The 19,464-nt window shown below is 43.5% G+C and overlaps 1 protein-coding gene across 8 annotated transcripts in view; it reads left to right on the plus strand.

Moving 5' to 3' along the window:
* LOC106580396 (tropomyosin alpha-3 chain) overlaps positions 1-19,464 on the plus strand; it is a 26,440-nt gene continuing 6,976 nt past the window's right edge. Inside the window, exons 1-10 of one of the 8 annotated variants that reach the window (XM_014161413.2) lie at positions 1-281; positions 1,551-1,676; positions 12,167-12,300; positions 12,917-13,034; positions 13,192-13,262; positions 13,948-14,023; positions 16,817-16,879; positions 16,997-17,066; positions 17,207-17,285; positions 18,408-18,776. In XM_014161413.2, coding sequence (XP_014016888.1) covers positions 168-281; positions 1,551-1,676; positions 12,167-12,300; positions 12,917-13,034; positions 13,192-13,262; positions 13,948-14,023; positions 16,817-16,879; positions 16,997-17,066; positions 17,207-17,285; positions 18,408-18,411 — 855 coding nt within the window. In that variant the 5' untranslated portion in view covers positions 1-167 and the 3' untranslated portion in view covers positions 18,412-18,776. Of the gene's footprint in view, positions 282-1,550; positions 1,677-5,732; positions 6,509-12,166; positions 12,301-12,916; positions 13,035-13,191; positions 13,263-13,947; positions 14,024-14,752; positions 14,829-16,816; positions 16,880-16,996; positions 17,067-17,206; positions 17,286-18,407; positions 18,777-19,464 lie in introns of those variants that run through there. The other 7 variants (XM_014161408.2, XM_014161457.2, XM_014161449.2 and 4 more) reach the window with 7 other exon arrangements.

The raw sequence follows: 19,464 nt of genomic DNA on the forward strand, positions 1-19,464 counted from the left end.
ACCCTATGATAGTCTGAGTTTGGCCTCTCTCTTTTCACCCCTTTCTCTGTCCTTCCATCTCTCTCCCCATCTCCTTCTGGGCTCTAACTCATCCTCCTTGAGCCCTTCGACAGAAAGACATCCAAGTTTATTTCTTTGCCTCGTGAGCCTAACCAAACACCGGCAATATGGAGGCCATCAAGAAGAAGATGCTGATGCTGAAGATGGATAAGGAGACTGCTCTGGAAGCGTCTGACCAGTCCGAGATTGACAAAAAGGCAGCTGAGGATAAGAGCAAGCAGGTGGGGACACCTAGCCTAGCTTAGCCTAGTATTCTCAGTATAATTCTAGTTAGTAATTAATTAGGTGATGCTAACTCACACACAGTTGATTAACTTCGCTAACACAAGTAGGCCAACAATTGCTAAGATGCTAACCATACCTTGGTTAGGGGGGGTCAACTGAAGGTTAATCTTGAGGCCTTACAATAGAGCTCAAATTCAAAATGGGTCTGTTAACGCTGAATTGAATAATCATTACCTAGAGAAGGCAAGCAACCTATGCTCACACTAAAAGTTATTAGCAATAAATAACAATTATAATAACTATTCTTCAAGTTAATATATATTATGCCATATACCATATTTATTAACTATGTGTATGCTTTTTGTTTTTACTCAATGATAACAATATTTAGGGAGTTTAAGTCGGAGATGTTTGAAGAATGCAAACAAATGATCTTGGTATTTCTACCGAAACGTAGAAAGAAAAAATATCCAAATGACAAATCCAAGTTTGACAGCCAGGAGCCATTACAAAGGCCTAAACTTAATTGACAGATAGGCACAGGAAAAGACAAATGAAGACATTATATCTGGATCCTAAAGAGATTATCGTGTTCCAGAGAGCTCCATAAAACTATATTAAGACCGTGCGTGTGGGTATTCTTCTTGACAGTGACAGCTGTCTTCCTGTCCCCAAGTTGGAATCCAACAGTAGGGTTGGGAACAATGACAAGTACAGGCAATAGTTTTACACAGCAGTCCAGGGACGAAAGCTGAGAGCCTGGGGATATTAATACCCACAATGCATTGACACTGTAACCCCTCAACACATTCATTCGGCTACTCATACTTGTGGATGTTTGGGATCAATTACTCATCAAAGGCGACCAATCATTATACATAACATTCCAAAATAGTTTTATTCACTAAGTAATGAACCGAAGCTGGAAATATGTGCCATCTAACATGATTGTTTGCTCTAATCTCCCCCAATGACTTCAATGAATGGTTTTGTCCTACAGAAATATGTTTTCAGAAACCTTGAGATGTTGACCTCTATTTCTCACATCTTGCTACTGTATGTGTGGTTCTTTCCACTCTATAGTCTGGTCTTCACACATCTTGGCTTGTCTTACTCTGAGTTTCTTCCCTTTAACCATCCTGTCATACTGTATCTCTCCCTCGCTCTATTGTCCTCTCCTCACTGTCTCTCCATCTCCTCTCTTTCTGCCTGTTTGACTCTCTCTTTCCCACTCCTCCCTGTCTGTTGTTCTTTCCCTCCGTCAGCATGACGATGCGTTGATCCAGATGCAGAAGAAGCTGAAAGGGACTGAGGATGAGCTGGACAAATATTCTGAGGCCTTGAAGGATGCCCAGGAGAAGCTGGAGGTTGCAGACAAGAAAGCTGCAGATGTAAGTTCCATTGGCACACCAAACAGCACACTACGCAAACTGCCCTCTCACACCCACACATACAAACAAGGCCTCTCTTCCCATCATATCAGTTTCCACACACACAGGTCAGGCCCACACCCTTCCTCTACCTTATTTGGATCCCTCTCTTCCTATCTGTCCCTTGATAATGATGAAATGGTTTTGTCAGGGAAGCCCTCCCCTGATATAGTACGTCCACCTGCCGTACTAATAGCTTGCCTTCTTATGGCAAAGACCTGAGAAGGCTCTCCCATGCCAAAATACCATGAGGTTTAAAACAGGAGAGGTCAGAATGGTGGGGGTGGAGGAAAGGGGGGGGTGGGGGACCGGGTGTGTGTAAAGGCCATGTCTACACAGACACTGTCATGGGGCGCGATCGTAAATTCACTCTGGCTATCTACTCTGATTTCAGAGCGCTCTCGTCTGAGTGTGCCAGAGTGCAGAATAACTGATGAATTTACGAAAGCTCAACACCCGTTGAATGTGGCCGGTGTCAGTAAACATCGGCAAAAAAGCTTAATTAAATTGTTGCCAGCAGCACACGTAACAGTCAGCAACACCCTGGATAACAGCCAAACCAGCTCTGCTAGGGCGAGTAAAATTCTCTCATTTATGTCTGGAAGTAGCTAGCAAGCTAGCTAACTTTAGCCAGTTAGCTTGGGTGCTTGAATGCCGTTGTGAGGTCAGAACGCTCAGATCAACCCTACTCTTCGGCCAGAGACAACGGACAATCTGACAACACTCTGAATTTATGAACGCCCAGAGTGGACTCTGAGCACTCTTGGGCACTCCAGAGTGAATTTACGAATGCACCCATAGAGACAATGCTGTCAAACCCCCTAACTGGTAAGTACCATGTAGTAGATAGGCCCTGAAAAAGAAAAGCAGCAAGAGACCTTGAGAGGAACCAGAATCCTCAGTGAGGATAAAGATAACACAACATCTATGCACTGGCTCGTGTGGCATCTCAGACAATCTAATGGCATAATGTCATGACTTGTGGTCTCAGTTGCCAGGACAGAATATCCCTTCAGTCTTTAGTTAGTCTCGAGGGACAAATACACAACAAGACATTAGTGAGGCAGGAGACATTCACAGTCAGGTGGAGAGATCTACACGTACTGTAGGGGGGGGCATTACAAACCCTGGCATGTGGTGTTCTGTAACCACACAACACAAAGCAAAATGTCCATCCAGGGTCAGCCATAAAATATATACTGCTCCCCCTCCTCCCCCACCAACCGGCAAGCACCACCCCCTGCAGTGGCATTTCAGTGCAAAGCCTCTCGGCATCCAAGAGGGGGTGAAATTGATTTAGACAGGGTGTCACTCTGCATAGCCAGCTGGCTACAAGCCCCCCTTCCCCTCTGCTCAGCACCCAATGGGGGATTAGTGCTAATAGTGTCGCCATGTCACTGCTGTTATTACTCCTGTCATCATTGTGTTCCCGGTAGTGGGGACGATTCATATCGTTACACCTTCAAACTACTCGGGTTCAAATGTCATTGACACTCCCAGACTGGTGTAATCCACTGTGGAGTCGTGGGGTGTCCACTGCTCCTTTATTGACGATTAGGGACGCGTTTCAAACGATTGGCTTGCTCTTTGTTGAGATAATCTTTCCTGGAACATTGTATTGGGAGACGTGTGGGTGGCACACATTACTTTATCTTCTAATGGAGTTGCTAGTGTTTCCTGACCCTTCATTAAATGACAAGATACATAAGAAACAGGCAAGAGATAAACTGCAGTCTTTTTAACATTGCACTGTCCGCTTAGAGTTACAAAGGCAGATCAAAAGAACTCATCCAGTATCCAATTATCGTTTGATTATTTCATTGATTTAAATCATACCCTACATTTAAATAAAATGCAACGCCACTCGTGATTCATATGTCCCCCAAAAAACTGAACCAGTCCTTGGGCTCGATGAGATGATGAATATGACAAGATCTCCTCTGACGCCAAGGATCCTTTCATTTAAAGTCACATTAACCAACCAGCTCCGCAAACGTTATAATGTCAAAATATGTTCGGTACTCACCAAAATATGGAGTTTTGCAGAGCAACTATCGTCATTACTGCCGTTGCGCACGGTATGTATTTCCAAAAAAGTGTAAAATAAAAATAAATATATATGTATATATTGGGATAGAGTAGCGCTGCTGGATCAGCCGACCTGTGCGTGGCAGCAATGAGTGATTTTATTGCAGGTGCCGAAGATGGATTTGGCGCACGCGAACTTGGTAAAAAACAATATATCATTTTTATTCAGACCTTTTTTGGAAGCACATACCGTGCGTAAAGGGAGTAATGACGATAGTTGCTCTCCAACTAGTTGTATTTTGACATTATAACGTTTGCAGCGCTTGTTAATGGGACTTTGAATTTGAATTTAAGGATCCTGGGCGAGAGGAGATATCGTCATATTCACAATCTCCTCAAACCCTGGTACTGGTTCAGCCAAATACTGGCTAGTATGTGTAATCACGGGAATATCTAGTGGTTAGACAAGCCATTCTCAAGTCCACATACAACTTCACATTTGTACTTGTCAATGAACATCATCCATGGACCATGGTGCACATTTCTGGATACATGGTGCGAAAAGAGTATAAAAAACGCAATTTAAACCATCTCACATCTATTGAATACCAGAGAATGAATCTTTACACAAACTAAAACCATCACGTACAACATTTACATCCTGCAAGATGTGCCACCTGAGCATGGGCTAAAAGCAGGGGTCTCAAGCCAACACATTTCACAATTAGCCAGAGCATTACACGGCAGTATGCATCTTCTTTATGCTAAATAAAACCACTCACTGCCTTCCAGTCCAGATAATGGCCTGGCCAGCTGGCAAATGCAGTTTGGACAGATGGCCCTGTGTGCTGAGGGCAGCCAGCCAAGAGGGCCTGGAAGAGTTGGGCCATGACAATACACTGCAGACAGGACCGAGACCTATAGTGACAAAAGTAAATCCTGAAGAGTAAAGTTATTGCTTCAGATGAACCGTATTACTACCCACTGGCCACCCTGGTCGAATCAATGTTGTTTCCATGTCATTTCAATGAAAGTACGTTCAACCAACGTGCAATAGATAGATGTTGAATTGATGTCTATACCCAGTGTGTGGGTTACAGCCTGGTCTCATAGACTAGACGTAACATACTAAATGTAAATCCAAGACACTCAAATTAGTATGATATGTTACATTTGGTATGGTTACATAAGACAGATGGTTGCTTAAGGCAAAAACGAAATTAAGGTGGTTGCAAGATCAAATCTCATCACAGACAACTTTATAATTTTAGCTAATTAGCAAATTTTCAACTACTTACTAATTTTGAGCTACTTTGCAACTACTTAGTATGTTAGCTAACTCTTTCCCTAACCTTACACCTTTTAGCTGACCCTTCTCCTAACCGTTTTAGCTAACCCTTCCCCTAACCTTAACCCTTTTAGCTCATCCTTCCCCTAACCTTTACCCTTTAAACTAACTCCTAAACGTAACCCTAACCAGTAGCCTCGCTAACGTTAGCCAGCTACCTAACATTAGCCACCTAGCTAGAATTTGTAACACATCATACGTTTTGCTAATTCGTAACATATTGTATTTTTTGAAAATTCACAACATATTGTATGTTTTGCAAATTTGTAACAAAAACACTTTTTTTCAAATTCTTAACATATTTTACATTTAGCTAATTCATAACATATAATACAACTTGTAATTCGTAGCATATCATCCAAAATGGGTGATGGACATCCATAAATTGATACATACCATATGGAATCTAACATTTCATACTATATGGAGTGTCTCGGATTTACGTACATAATAATACGAAATGTTCTGAGACCAGGTTGAGCTACTAGCTAGCTCTAAATGTTACAATTTATGTGTTTACTGTTTCATTGTCTTTGCGTTGGATAACTTTATTGAATTATCATTTGGTTAAAGTCAAAATGATCCAGGTGGCGGGAATATATAAGGCGTCAGTTCCCCTTTGACAGGGCGGAGTAAGACCGGAAACGTGCTGTCTGCTGAAATAAGGAAGAGAAGAGAACGAGGCAACTGAACAGTTGAGGGAGAGAGAACCGTCTTTTTTTGGCACAACTTTCCTCCAAATTCTTAGCAATTTGCTTATTCATCTTCAATAGACAACTGGAACCATCACCCATACATTTTGCTTAAAAGGAAAATACGACTTGTATTCATCTTGTTGGAACTGCCTTTCGAACCTATAGCATTTACTTTAGCCGCTAGCTAGCTAACGACGTTGTCTCACTGTCCATTGACACACCGAGGTGAAAACTTTGATTTACAATTTTTAGGCTAGTCTAATTGATTCATTCGGCATAGTTATCAATCGAACTACTTGACGTTTTTATGCACATTTGTATGCCGGTAAGAATTAATTTAGACTATAAGCTGACTCCCTACAGTGTTGAGTAACGTTAGATTGAAAGAAACAAAGCTCTGTTCTAATATCCAGTTTGGACTCGTTGGCGGGGCGTTGGTTTGTCTGTTCGGGAAAACATCGCATCGGGAACGACGTTTGCCAGCTTGCAACCAATCCAACGGGAACGACTAACGTTAGCATCCTGCACGAGCTAGTTATTAGAAACGCGTTTTCAATCTTTGCAAGTTAACTAACAAATTAAATCAACTGAAGAAAATGGCCAATAGCATCGAGGCAGTGAAGCGGAAAATTAAAGTTTTGCAGCAACAGGCGGATGAAGCCGAGGAAAGAGCCGAGACTTTGCAAAGACAGGTTGAAGAGGAGAAGCGGTCAAGGGAACAGGTAACGTTGCAATAACCTTCCGGCATCTGCCAACGTTAGGCTTTGACTTATCCAGGTTCTTGTTACAGGTCTTAGATGCGTTGATTTGTTACGCTATGGCAACTTTCCAGTACAGTTTGAACTGAACCCCCTACCCTAGTCAGTTGGCTGGATGGCTACCGTTAGCACCTATTGTCGGTTTCTTCCGCTGGGTCAGTCCAATAGCCTCATTTACATTTAAATTACATTACATTTGGCCTCATATTGGAGGTGAAAGAAATTTGACAAATTCGTGCTAAATCAGATATCCAGCTAGCTGGAGTTGGGCGTCCTCATAGAGAGAGCAGACTCATCATGGATATAACCAGTTTCAGCATGGCCATTGTCATTCTAAAGTAGTAAATTGGGTGGGGATTCCTATGGGTTGGGAGCAATCAGCCAATGATCAGCACATTGTATTCAAATTGGGTGCGATTGTTTGTAAATGGATTTAAGATATAACAGCCATCAAGAGGCCACAATAAATGAATGAGACCCAATATTTAGTTCAGGACTCCAGCACTACAGGTGGTGATAAACCACCTATATTGGCTTTCCAACTTTTTTTAAACACAAGAAGAAAAGTGACTACTTTTTAAAATGGATATGTGTAACTGATGTGAAATGGCTTGCTATAGTGGGGTGCGTGCTAATAGCGTTTCAATCGGTGACGTCACTCGCTCTGAGACCTTGAAGTAGTTGTTCCCCTTGCTCTGCAAGGGACGCAGCTTTTGTGGAGCGACGTAACGATGCTTCGAGGGTGGTTGTTGTCGACGTGTGCAGAGGGTCCCTGGTTCGAGCCCAGTTAGGGGTGAGGAGAGGGACGGAATCTATATTGTTATATTGGTGCCGTGACCTGGATCACTGGTTGCTGCGGAAAAGGAGGTCAAAAGGGGGGTGAGTGTAAACGACGTGGAAGGGTTAGCGGGGTGCGCGCTAATAGCCTTGAAGTAGTTGTTCCCCGCGGCTTTTGTGGAGCGATGGGTAACGATGCTTTGAGGGTGGCTGTTGTCGATGTGTGCAGAGGGTCCCTGGTTCGAGCCCAGCTGGGGGCGAGGAGAGGGACGGAAGCTTTACTGTTACATATGGTTTCAATAGATTACATTTAAAAAACTATTTTTTTTATTTTGAACCTTTATTTAACTAGGCAAGTCAGTTAAGAACAAATTCTAATTTACAATTATGGCCTACCGGGGAACAGTGGGTTAACTGCCTTGTTCAGGGGCAGAACTGCAGCTTTTTACCTCATCAGCTCGGGGATTCCATCCAGCAACCTTTCGTTAACTTGCCCGACGCTCTAACCACTAGGCAACCATGATGGGTTAGCTGACCACTTGACGAACGACGTGTGCGCTTTGTTGGGGCAGAAGTTAGCGTGTTATTCTGGATGGCCAAATTGCTAACAAGAATGACAAACTGCCATGTGGGGAATCGTAAGTGGCTCGTTTCATGTTCTTGATACCATGTCTTGTTTTGAGGTGTTCATGTCAATGCTAATATGTCTAAAATTAGCTTGCTAACCAAAAATGTATTTGAGACAAAGTTCTCATTGTGCATATGTATTTTTTTCAAAAGCCATTGGAGACCAAATATAGCTTATATGTTGTCAACAATCTAAGCCAACCCAGTCTGTTTTGTTCCATAGTTGTGCATTTTTGTTGGTAAACAACCAACCCGTCTATGGCGCAGCCCATGCTGTTGCAGACGCTATAATGGCACAGATACAAAGATGGGTCCTCGATCCATCTCTATGGGCATCCTGCATTTCCAATTATCTTATGAATAATTGTACCTAAAGGTCTTTGCGTCTTTCATTGATTAGATATGTTTTATTTGTGTAATGCTAATTCCAAGATGAAAGTCGGTCAAATGCTTTGAATAGTTTGTATTTCAGTTGTCCCTGTATTTCCCCATTAACTGGAATTTCAAATTCTTGGCCCTCAACAACTTTCCAAATTCCTCCTCTAAGCTCACTAGTAGCTAGTGATGTAAGCGCCTGGGTTGCCACACAGTGCAACATTTTATTGCGGTGTTATGGCGCACGACTTTGGCTCAGGCCCCAGTTGTAATTCTATGGTGTAATTCTGTGGTTAAATTTGAGGGTAACTTGGTCAAACGCAGATGATACAAAGCTGTATGGTTTTCTCTTTTCATCTCTTGATAAAACTCCTACAAGACATGAATTCTGTCACTGATATATGTCTTTTTCAAGGAGGCACACAAGTGCTACTGTTATTTGGCGCAACACAGTAATTGGATATATGGCCTACACAGTGGACAGTCAGTTTTTAAAATGAGAGGGTCTCTTGGTCAACAGTTACACTCTAGCACAGAGGCCTGCTTTGGAAGCGGGTGAGACAGAGCGCAAGGCTCCCGTGGAGTCATTCTACTATTGTGCACAGGAAGTGTGGTTGCCAACTGATTGTGTTGGTTTTTTTTTGTCAGAGGAACTGACAACTAAAATTGTGTGTTACCTAAGTGGAAGACAACCTGACAATGAATGTTTGGCCCTTGTTGTATCATTCCACCTGTCTGACTCGGCCTTCTGGAAGTCTACAGTATTCAGAAATGCTACTACTCTATTACATGAGCTCCTCTGAAGACTCGGATCATGTTGCATCTTGGTCATAAGGTGTACAAACACTAAACACCACCAAGCTAACTAGACACCTCATTCTGAAGTCTAGAGCTGAAATATTTCTGCGCTACAGTGTTCTCCATTGAGGAATTTGAAGATGCATACACGTACTCCTCACTTCCAATAGTATATCAATTAGAGGTCGACCAATTAATCGGCAGGGCCGATTTCAGGTTTTCGTAACAATCGGTAATCTGCCTTTTTGGATGCCGACTACATTGCAATCCACGAGGAGACTGCGTGGCAGGTTGACCACCTGTTATGTGAGTTTTGGCATAAAAAGGACCTTGTGGCTGCAAGGAGCCAAGGTAAGTTGCTAGCTAGCATTAAACTTATCTTATAATTTTTTTTTATCTTCACATAGTCACAAGTTAACTACACATGGTTGATATTACTAGTTTAACTAGCTTGTTCTGCGTTGCATATAATCAATGCTGTGCCTGTTAATTTATCATCGAATCACAGCCTACTTCAACTTCGCCAAACGATTTAACAAAATCACATTTGCAAAAAGAGCACAATCGTTGCACAAATGTACCTAACCATAAACATCAGCCTTTCTTAAAATCAATACACAAGTATATTTTTTTAAACCTGCATATGTAGTCAAAAGAAATTAATGTCAGCAGCCAGTATTAACTAGGGAAATTGTCACTTATCTTGCGTTCAGTCCAAGCAGAGTCAGGGTATATGTAGCAGTTTGGGCCGCCTGGCTCGTTGCGAACTGTGTGAAGACCATTTCTTCCTAACAAAGACCGTAATTAATTTGCCAGAACTTTACATAATTATGACATAATGTTGAAGGTTGTGCAATGTAACAGCAATATTTAGACTTATGGATGCCACCCATTAGATAAAATATGGAACGGTTCCGTATTTCACTGAAAGAATAAACGTATTTTCAAAATGATAGTTTCTGGATTTGACTATATTAATGACCAAAGGCTTGTATTTCTGTGTGTTTATTATAATTAAGTATATGATTTCATAGAGCAGTCTGACTGAGCGGTGGTAGGCAGCAGCAGGCTCGTAAGCATTCATTCAAACAGCAGCTCTTAGCAATGCTTGAAGCACAGCACTGTTTATGACTTCAAGCCTATCAACTCCCGAGACTAGGCTGGCAATACTAAAGTACCTATAAGAACATTCAATAGTCAAAGGTATATGAAATACAAATGGTATAGAGAGAAATAGTCCTATAATGACTACAACCTAAAACTTCTTAACTGGGAATATTGAAGACTCATGTTAAAAGGAACCACCAAGGAACTTAAACGTTAAAGCTTTTTTACATGGCACATATTGCACTTTTACTTTCTTCTCCAACACTGTTTTTGCATTATTTAAACCAAATTGAACATGTTTCATTATTTATTTGAAGCTAAATTGATTTTATGTATTAAGTTCAAATAAGTGTTCATTAAGGATTATTGTAATTATCATTGTATATATATATATTGGCTGATTTAATCGTATCGGCTTTTTTTTGGTCCTCCAATAATCGGTATCGGCGTTGAAAAATCATAATCGGTTGACCTCTAATATTAATTCATACATCCACCACCATGGCTGCAAAATACCACCTCCCAGAATGTGCTTGATCAGACAGGAAGTAGCTAACTAATGGCACTCTTTTCTTTTGGTGACCAAGAAATATTTCAAGGGTGCGAGGGATCCGGAGGGGCCAGGACTGTTGAGGGGGTGCCGATTTGCATATCTCTATGGCGCTGGCCTACGTTGGTGAGAGGGCCATTCTTCATAAAGGCTGTCAAACACTTGCATGCCAGTGCCATGGCAACCGGGGTTGTCTGTGCTCCGAAGTCGTTCTTTCATGCAGCCACAGCAGGTTGTGTTTGTGTGTAGTAGGGGTAGTTAATCAAGTGTTGCCGTATACATCTGAAAGGTGCTGTCATTGCTTATGCTCCCCTTCTGTTTTTAGTTTGGTGGTCTGTGTGTCTCAATATGGCCGTCATGCTAGCGTCTCCTGGGCAGTATTTGAAAACACAGAAGTAGTAGTAGTAGTAGCAGCAGCAGCAGCATCATGGCACCCAGCTCTATAGTTGGTCAAACGCTTTACCCATTTATGATTGGTCTCATCCACATTTACTAGATGGTGCATGCATACAATTTAGCAACTGACCATGGAAGTATTACAAGTAACAGACAGTCCTAATCCTCAATGTGCTTTGCAGTATATACTGAGCTGTGTAAGTGTTAGCCTCCTTCTGGTCCATCTTCTGATCTGGCCATCTGGTTGTGGCTATCTAAGGCTTAATAAGCCTCCTATCCTTCTCTCACTGCTCTTTGTCTTCTGCTCTCTCTTTCTGACACCGCATTATTCCTCTGCTCCAAGGCATGGAGAGTGAGAACAGCCAGGCTACTTTCTACAAGGCACTAAAACATTTATTCACTCCAAGTGCTTTAACCTTCCCCTCATCCGTCTCAGTGCATTCTCTCTCTCCCTTGCTTTTCCATACCCTACCCACCCAGGGTAGGCAGCACAGTCATCTAGGCTGGTGTGCCCAATTAGTGCCATTCATGGCCACATCAATTGGGGAGAGTTTCGCTGTGTGCGTTAGTGTATCCAACTCTTATGGTGATGAAATGTGATGGGTTGGTGTCCATTACAAAGACTCTGAGCGCACACTCCCACTTTCCCAGCTCTGTTCTAGTTCAGTGGCGAGTGCTGCTTCTCTCTCTTCACCCATGCATACAGGCTGAGGGAGAGGTGTGTCCTTTAACAGGCCTGTGTGTGTGAGTATAACTGCTGGTTGTTATGTCATAGTAACTCTCACTCTACCAGTGTGTTGTGGGATTGTAGGCTACGTCACTCTGTAATCCTTCTTTATATCAAAGGTTGAGGTGATGTGAAATGTATCCTTATCGTCATTTAAAGGTACTGTTATGTCATGATGTGCTGTCTGTGTTGGAAGAGGTGTCTCAAAGGGCATTTGTGAGCTTATGGTGTACATTACTTCTCAATAACCTCTGTCCCCATCCAGGCTGAGGCTGAGGTGGCCTCTCTGAACAGGCGTATCCAGCTGGTTGAGGAGGAGTTGGACAGGGCCCAGGAGAGACTGGCCACCGCTCTGCAGAAACTGGAGGAGGCAGAAAAAGCGGCAGATGAGAGTGAGAGGTGTGTGTTTTTTGAATGGGTGGAGGTGGGGCGGTGTGCTCAGTCCTCACCGGGTCACCTCACTTCCTCTGATGCCACTTCTTGTTTCTCTAAGTGGGAGGCTTTTGACTTCTTGTCAGGGTTTTAAAGCAGAGAGGATGTGGGAGAAGGTCATTGGTGGATGTAAGGTGGAAGTAGCCTATTTGTGGGTTTACCCTGTGGGTAATGAACAGGTTTGTGGGTAATGAACAGGTTTGTGTATATAGGCTAGGTCTCTCTCTCTCTCTCTCTCTCTCTCTCTCTCTCTCTCTCTCTCTCTCTCTCTCTCTCTCTCTCTCTCTCTCGCTCTCGCTCTCGCTCTCGCTCTCGCTCTCGCTCTCTCGACCTCTTTTGTATCAGTGCCCCTCTGATCTGGCCTGCATTATAGGGTCCTGACACCACATTTCAGCAGAAGAGGAGAGCTGTAGAGTTAGTTTGCCACCACACTATACAGAGACATGTGCTCACCGGTTTCTCTCCTACAGTATTTCCTGTGCAGAAAGCTAAGGCCTGCAATACACTGTGTAATATGGTTATTAAGGCCAAAACACTTTTTTGACACTCATGCCCATATTTCTCTCTACCTCCTTTCTCTCAGGGGTATGAAGGTGATTGAGAACAGGGCCTCCAAGGATGAGGAGAAGATGGAGATGCAGGAGATCCAGCTGAAGGAGGCCAAGCACATCGCTGAGGAGGCCGACCGCAAGTATGAGGAGGTGAGCTCATCAGACCCCCCCCCCAAACACACGTCACACATCTAGAACATGTGGCTTCTGAAGAAGTCTTGGACCGTGCTTCGCCACTTCTTTCGTTCTCTTGCTCTTTTCAAATTGTTCACTTCCTTTGCTCTCTGCCTCCTCTCTACCCCTACAGGTGGCTCGTAAGCTGGTGATCATTGAGGGTGATCTGGAGCGTACAGAGGAGAGGGCGGAGCTGGCCGAGGGGTGAGTCGCTTTCTCACATTGATGATTTTATACATATATCACTGTACCTCTCACCTACAGTCATACACTGCATCTGCTTAAGCTTGTAGCAGAACACACCCACCAGTTCCCTCACCCTTACACTGCAGAAGTAAGTTTAAAGCCACGTTGGGTTTCAGCCACGTTTTGCATGGCGTTACTTAACTGGCCCCAACACGGCTTTGCCTGACTGCATGACGCGTTCACTCTCGTCACTTTAGTAGGAACTGCACACCCACTTTTATGTTACTTTTACATGTTTTGAAGATTTGTTGTTACTGAACAGTAAACTGGAGGTGCTTCTAATGTTTATCTGCTGCATTCACGATGCAACAGAACGATACTGTTACTTTTGTAATTACCTGTAGTATAGCTGGAATATGTATTCAAATGTCTGCTGGCACTACACTGGACTAGCACGTTGTCATTAGCATAAAAGTGGGAATGCCGTAACAGTACCATGACAATATCCAATCTGTCCTCTCCCCCGTGTGTGTGTATGTATGTGTCGTGGGTTTACCATACCGACATGTCCCTTTGTCGGTTACCATTTTCTCTTTCCCTCCATCTTATGTCTTTCTCTGTCCGTTTTCTCTCGTTCTTTCGCTCTCTTTCTGCATGTGCTTCTGTGTCATGTGACCCACCCCCCCACCCCACTCACTAACAGCAACGCCCGGAGGTTGGAGGAGCAGCTGAGGGGTTTCGACCAATCACTGAAGAGCCTGCAGGCCTCTGAGGACAAGGTACTTTCTCCCTGTTCTTACCAACTACAGGACACAGAATGGTGCCTTATGGGGACCCTCGACGGGTCTAACTGGGGTCTTCATTACAGATGTCCATAAACACGACCCTCTGAACCTGGTTTGTGAGGACCAGGAATGCTCACAGGGATTTTCAGTCCTCCTACCCTCGCTAACATAAATTCCTGCGTTCATCTGGCTGCATGATTGACCTCTGTAATTGTATAGCCGCTGCCTCCGCGATCCTTTCCCCTTCTCATGTGTGCTCATTTTCACTTCTCCTTCTCAAACTCTCTGCATATCATCCGCATGAATTTACCCAGCTTTATCGAGTCCTACAGGCTCTCCATATTCCACGTTTACTAAGAGTACTTGAACACGAACATTTTCCCTTGGTTTATCAGGGATTTGTATAAGTCTATGCTTTGTATTGTTGGGATATTATTTAGTTTGTAGTTAGAATGGCCATGGTCTGGGTCCCATTCCTCTGAGGTTAAAGTTCATGCCTTTCTCTCCTTGTTTTTCTCTTTGTAAATCTCTCCGTCTGTTGTCTCTACCCCCACCCTCTAATTCCCCTGTTCATTGTCACGTCTTTTCTTTACCCCCCCCCCCCCCCCCCCACCTTATCCATTGACCTTTGTCCTCATTTTCCTCACTCCCTCTTCCTCATCCCCCTATTCCCACACCCTGTTAAAACCCCAAATGAAACGCAAAAAAAACAAAATACTGCAGCAAATGCGCCGAGTTGGAGGAGGAGCTGAAAAATGTCAGCAATAACTTAAAGTCCCTGGAAGCCCAAGCTGAGAAGGTAGGACGGAGGGAGGGGAAACCTGCATGTTGTTTGGAACTGAACGTAACTGCACCCAGGCCAGTCCTGGAGACAACTACAGGTCCATTGACCACCTAAAAGTCTTACTGAACTGAAATGAGGGGAATGGAAAATGAGTGTTGCTGGTGAATGTCTAACTACAATATGATGACCATAACCCGGGATGTTGTGCATAACCTGAATTTGAAACGTTTGGTTTCCTTTGAGAAGGGATAAGTATTCGTAATGTTTTAATAAGCATGTGTACTGGTATATGCTACAGAATGCTTGTTTTTAGTCTATAATGTCATGTGTAATCAACTTAATTTATCAAAGTAGAGGCAGACCTGTTTGCCTTGTAATGGTGTCTGGCATTGTGTCACTCCCACAGCAAGTCAGTTGTGTTTCAGACATCCCCCAGAACCGGTTTGGTTCCTGCTCCCGTAACCACATGCATGTGCACCATAAGCTGATCTCTGTTTGGATGAACCGACCAATCAAACTGCCAGCATCACAAATTCCCAGTCAACAACAAAGTCAGATATTAGATTGCCTGGAATGTAGACAAGTACTCTAACAGCTCTAGAAGGCTCGCCAACCCTGAGGAAAATCCAGACACACAGATGTTCTCTCCTGTTGCCATTAAAAAGTGGAACGAGGAAGTACATATGAGCAGGCATCAAAACCAGCTCACCGGGGACTCCTCAATCGTGAACAGCCATCTCTTTCTCCCATCTGAGGGGTACCAGGACTGGTTCTAACTAAGGCGTTTCAGGGCAGGGAGGGAGTCTGCATGGTGGTTGTCTGCTGTGGTGTAATCATTAAGGTCTTCTGGATAAGAGGCCACACCCTGACTTTGCAGCTGCAAGAATGCAAACCCACATCTCCCCTAAACCCCCCCCCCAGGGTGATGACACTACTGCACAACACCAGCGCTCTGTAGCTCAGAGAAAGAGGCCTTTTCAGCAAACTCCCATTGCCAAACGAGTGTCTGCCAATGATGTCATCTGACGAGAGAAGCCTGTTTTCATTCTTCTTTTTCTCCCACCCAAACTCTATCTGCATTGAAAGCTGCACAGATAGAAAAACGGTCCAGCTCTAACTCCTCAGGCATGTTGAGTCACACTATCAGTCTACATGCCTCCTTTTCTCAAAAGCTTCACAGCTTGATGAGCCCATGCCTCCCCACTGCACTGTTGCAGCTCGGTCTGCACAAAGGTGGTAGCAAAGATATTTATAACTAACCAAAGATGGTTCATCTGTGTCGTTTAGTGGGAGCAAATTAAGCGTAGTGGGCAGAACAAGCAAGGAGGTGGGCCAAACATGTACTAGTGAGATTTTATTGGTGCGTTGTAGTATATATTTCCATTAGGGAACACGCCCTCTGAAGTGTGCACAAACTTAATTTGACCTTGCACTCCCAACAACGCACGTTTTTAACTTTGGCAAAGCGTCAGGTCTCAAACTTTGCACTGTGTCCATAACAGATTCTAGTTTTGGGAACAAATGTCGTCCCAGCTTCACCTAGTTCCATCCTCTCACTTCCCGGACTGGACTTCCTCCCGCCACCATATTTGGTGGTGAACATGCTAAACGGATAGCCCCGCGACTTGTCTGGGTTACCCCTTCTGTCTGTGGTGGTAGAGCTGCCACTGGCAACCTGTTTCGTCACACACACACACTCATAGTACAGCAGCCACATTTAAAAGCTAATGACCAGACTGAGTACTCAAAAGGGATGAGGAATAATAAGAATCTGTTTCTCCTAATTGTAGGCCAACCCCCTTCCCAGGGGGTTTCTTTGCAGGTCAGTATCTGTTCCTAATTACAGTCGCAGATGTCCCGCCATCTTTCTACTACATGACAGAAGAATCATGGCTGTTCTATGCGAACGCTCTGATGTGCTGTCCTGAATAAGCCTGAGGACTCCCTAGTGTCCCAAACGTGTGGTTCTCTGATTGGCTTTTCTCTTCCTTTGTCCCCTACAGTACTCCCAGAAAGAGGACAAGTATGAGGAGGAGATCAAGATCCTGACCGACAAACTCAAAGAGGTGAGATTCCCCAGAAACGCCTATCATGAATCTCTGAATGGTTGATGACTGATGCTGTGGTATGTGCCTGTATTACTGTGGTGGGGGGTTTAATAAACTTGTTTTACTTTCCCATAGGCTGAAACCCGTGCTGAGTTTGCTGAGAGATCAGTGGCCAAACTGGAAAAGACCATTGATGACCTGGAAGGTAGGACTCTCACTCTCCACATTGTTGTAATTCACACACAAGGTGTTAAAAACTGTACTCTCCCTCCTGTGCCCTCTCTCTGGCTTTGTCTTTCTCTCATCCCCCTTGGCATTCTCCTCTCCCCCTCTGTGTGCCCACAGATGAGCTCTATGCACAGAAATTGAAGTACAAAGCCATTAGTGAGGAGTTGGACCATGCCCTCAATGACATGACCTCCATGTAAATACTCATTTAGATGCCTGTTCTGGTGTGGGTTGGACTGGAGTGTGTTAATAACAGTATGATTCAGTAACAGTATGCAGACTGTCATAAGAGGATGGTACAAGTTGAGTTGCTAGGGAACTATTGTAGTGGAATGTGCTCTGGTAGCCTTTGGATGTTTGTGCCGGAAAATGTATCACACAAAAAAATGTATTGAGGCATAACCTACCATGCACACATACCATTTTATTCTGACTAGGGATGGGCACATTGTAGATGGATACAAGCATATGGTAGCTACAAGTAAATCTGCAGTGGTAGAAGAATGTATCCAGAGACGTTGAGCTTTCCCCTTGATATCTTATCACTCACTTCTGCAAAGTAACGGATGTGAGCTGTCACCTTGGCAACGGCACAAGACACGAACACAGACTTTATGTAGATATGGCTCGCACACTATCACATGTAACCGTGGACACAAATTATGTTTTTAAGGGAATCAATGCGTTTGACTCTAGTCTAGGTCATGGATTCCATTTGGAACTATTGATTTGCAGCTTGTGTGTATGTTACCTGCTTGTTTTGTTGGGCAATTTCTTTCAGTCTAATTCAATTGCAAGTTTGAGTATCCCAGTGTTCTACTGTAATACACTTAAAAGGCAATTCCGCCACTTAAACATCATTTATCTCCAGCACCAAACCAGTGTCTACATATGTGAAAATGGTGCATTTCTATGATCTGTGGTTAAAGGTCCTAAAAAAAATGATGCTTCTCACAGGATTAATAAAAGTAAAACACACCAGTGAGTTTCTAGCCCAAGGGAAAGTATTTTCTTGCTCTCCACATCAACATGAATCTCCTTGTTTGGAAATCACTTAACTTTTGATGTTATCATCGGGTAGAACTTTACATTTTTAACTACTTAAATGTGCTGTTTTCACATGTTGACACTGGTGTTGTGCTGGAGATAATAAAAATGAGTCTGAAAAATTGGTGGAGTTGCCATTAAACTCCGGTCATGCATAGTGTGTTTTGGAGTTGCATGGATTGCAGGTTTGCTGTGAGTTTACACCCCCATGACAACAATAACCATATTATTTGAAGTGTTAAATTGCCATTGCTCCGTCTCTCTATTTCAGATAAATTGGACTCGTTAGATTTCTGGAAAACCCAGTGAATTCGGTCTGCCTGAACTGCCACAACGATTGTGTGCCCCCCCCCCCCCCCCCTTTCCTTTCTAGAGAGAAAGAACCATACCCTCCTCCTAGTCACCAGTGCCTGTCTCTTTCTTTCTCTTTGGACTGTTCTCTCATCTCCCTTTGTCATTGGCCCAGTTGTGGCCAGCACGCTGGCTGAGTTTCTGTGTTACTGTCTTTCTTTTTATTCTCCATCTGTCTGGACTCCTTTCCTATCTGTACTGTACTGCACTGCTCAGTCTCTGACAAACTCATGTTCACACACTGTATTTGTGACTGTCTCTCTGTACCTAATGAAGAGGGGGAAAAGAATGCCTTGGCTGTTGTCTGTGCTCTCTCTGTTCACTGGTTTTTGGCTGTCCACACTGTCTGGGTTTCATTGGTTTCGCTCCACTATGCATTTTGGCATGGATTTGCATCACCAAAGGTGGGTCAGTGTCGTCTGATGCAACCCCCCCCCCGAAAATAAGGGGTTAAGACTGGAGGTATTCTGGTCAAGAAAATGTTATTACAAGCATTAATGTGGGCACAATAAGTACTTAAAATCGTTGAGTGAATGTTAGGCTAGATTTAGCTGCATTTCTTGAATTTGCACCAAAGGCATAACACCCTCAGACACACAGATTTTTGAAATATGTCCTGGTGATCACTCAAAGATCCAGTGTTGCAGACCAAGTTTGTGTAATCCTAGATTACAGGTGTGGAACAGACCCTTACCTTTCTCTCTCTCTCTCTCTCATGTTCACCCTTCCGAGTCACGTCTTATAAAGTGACCCAAAAGAGGAAAGCTCAAAACAGATTTGCAGGGGAATTATTACATTGTCAGAACTAAGTATACAAACTTGCAAATATAGAATTTTTGCATTTGTAAAATACCCTAAAAGATATGTTGGTAGCACATTAACCTGGTCAGTGCACTAATTATTGAAGTTGTGCAAGTATTGTATTTTTAATGTGACCTGGTGTCAGGAATGTTTTATTATTTGTAGATAAATTCACT

This window comes from Salmo salar, chromosome ssa02 (genome assembly GCF_905237065.1).
Source record: "Salmo salar chromosome ssa02, Ssal_v3.1, whole genome shotgun sequence".
NCBI classification, from domain to species: domain Eukaryota; kingdom Metazoa; phylum Chordata; class Actinopteri; order Salmoniformes; family Salmonidae; genus Salmo; species Salmo salar.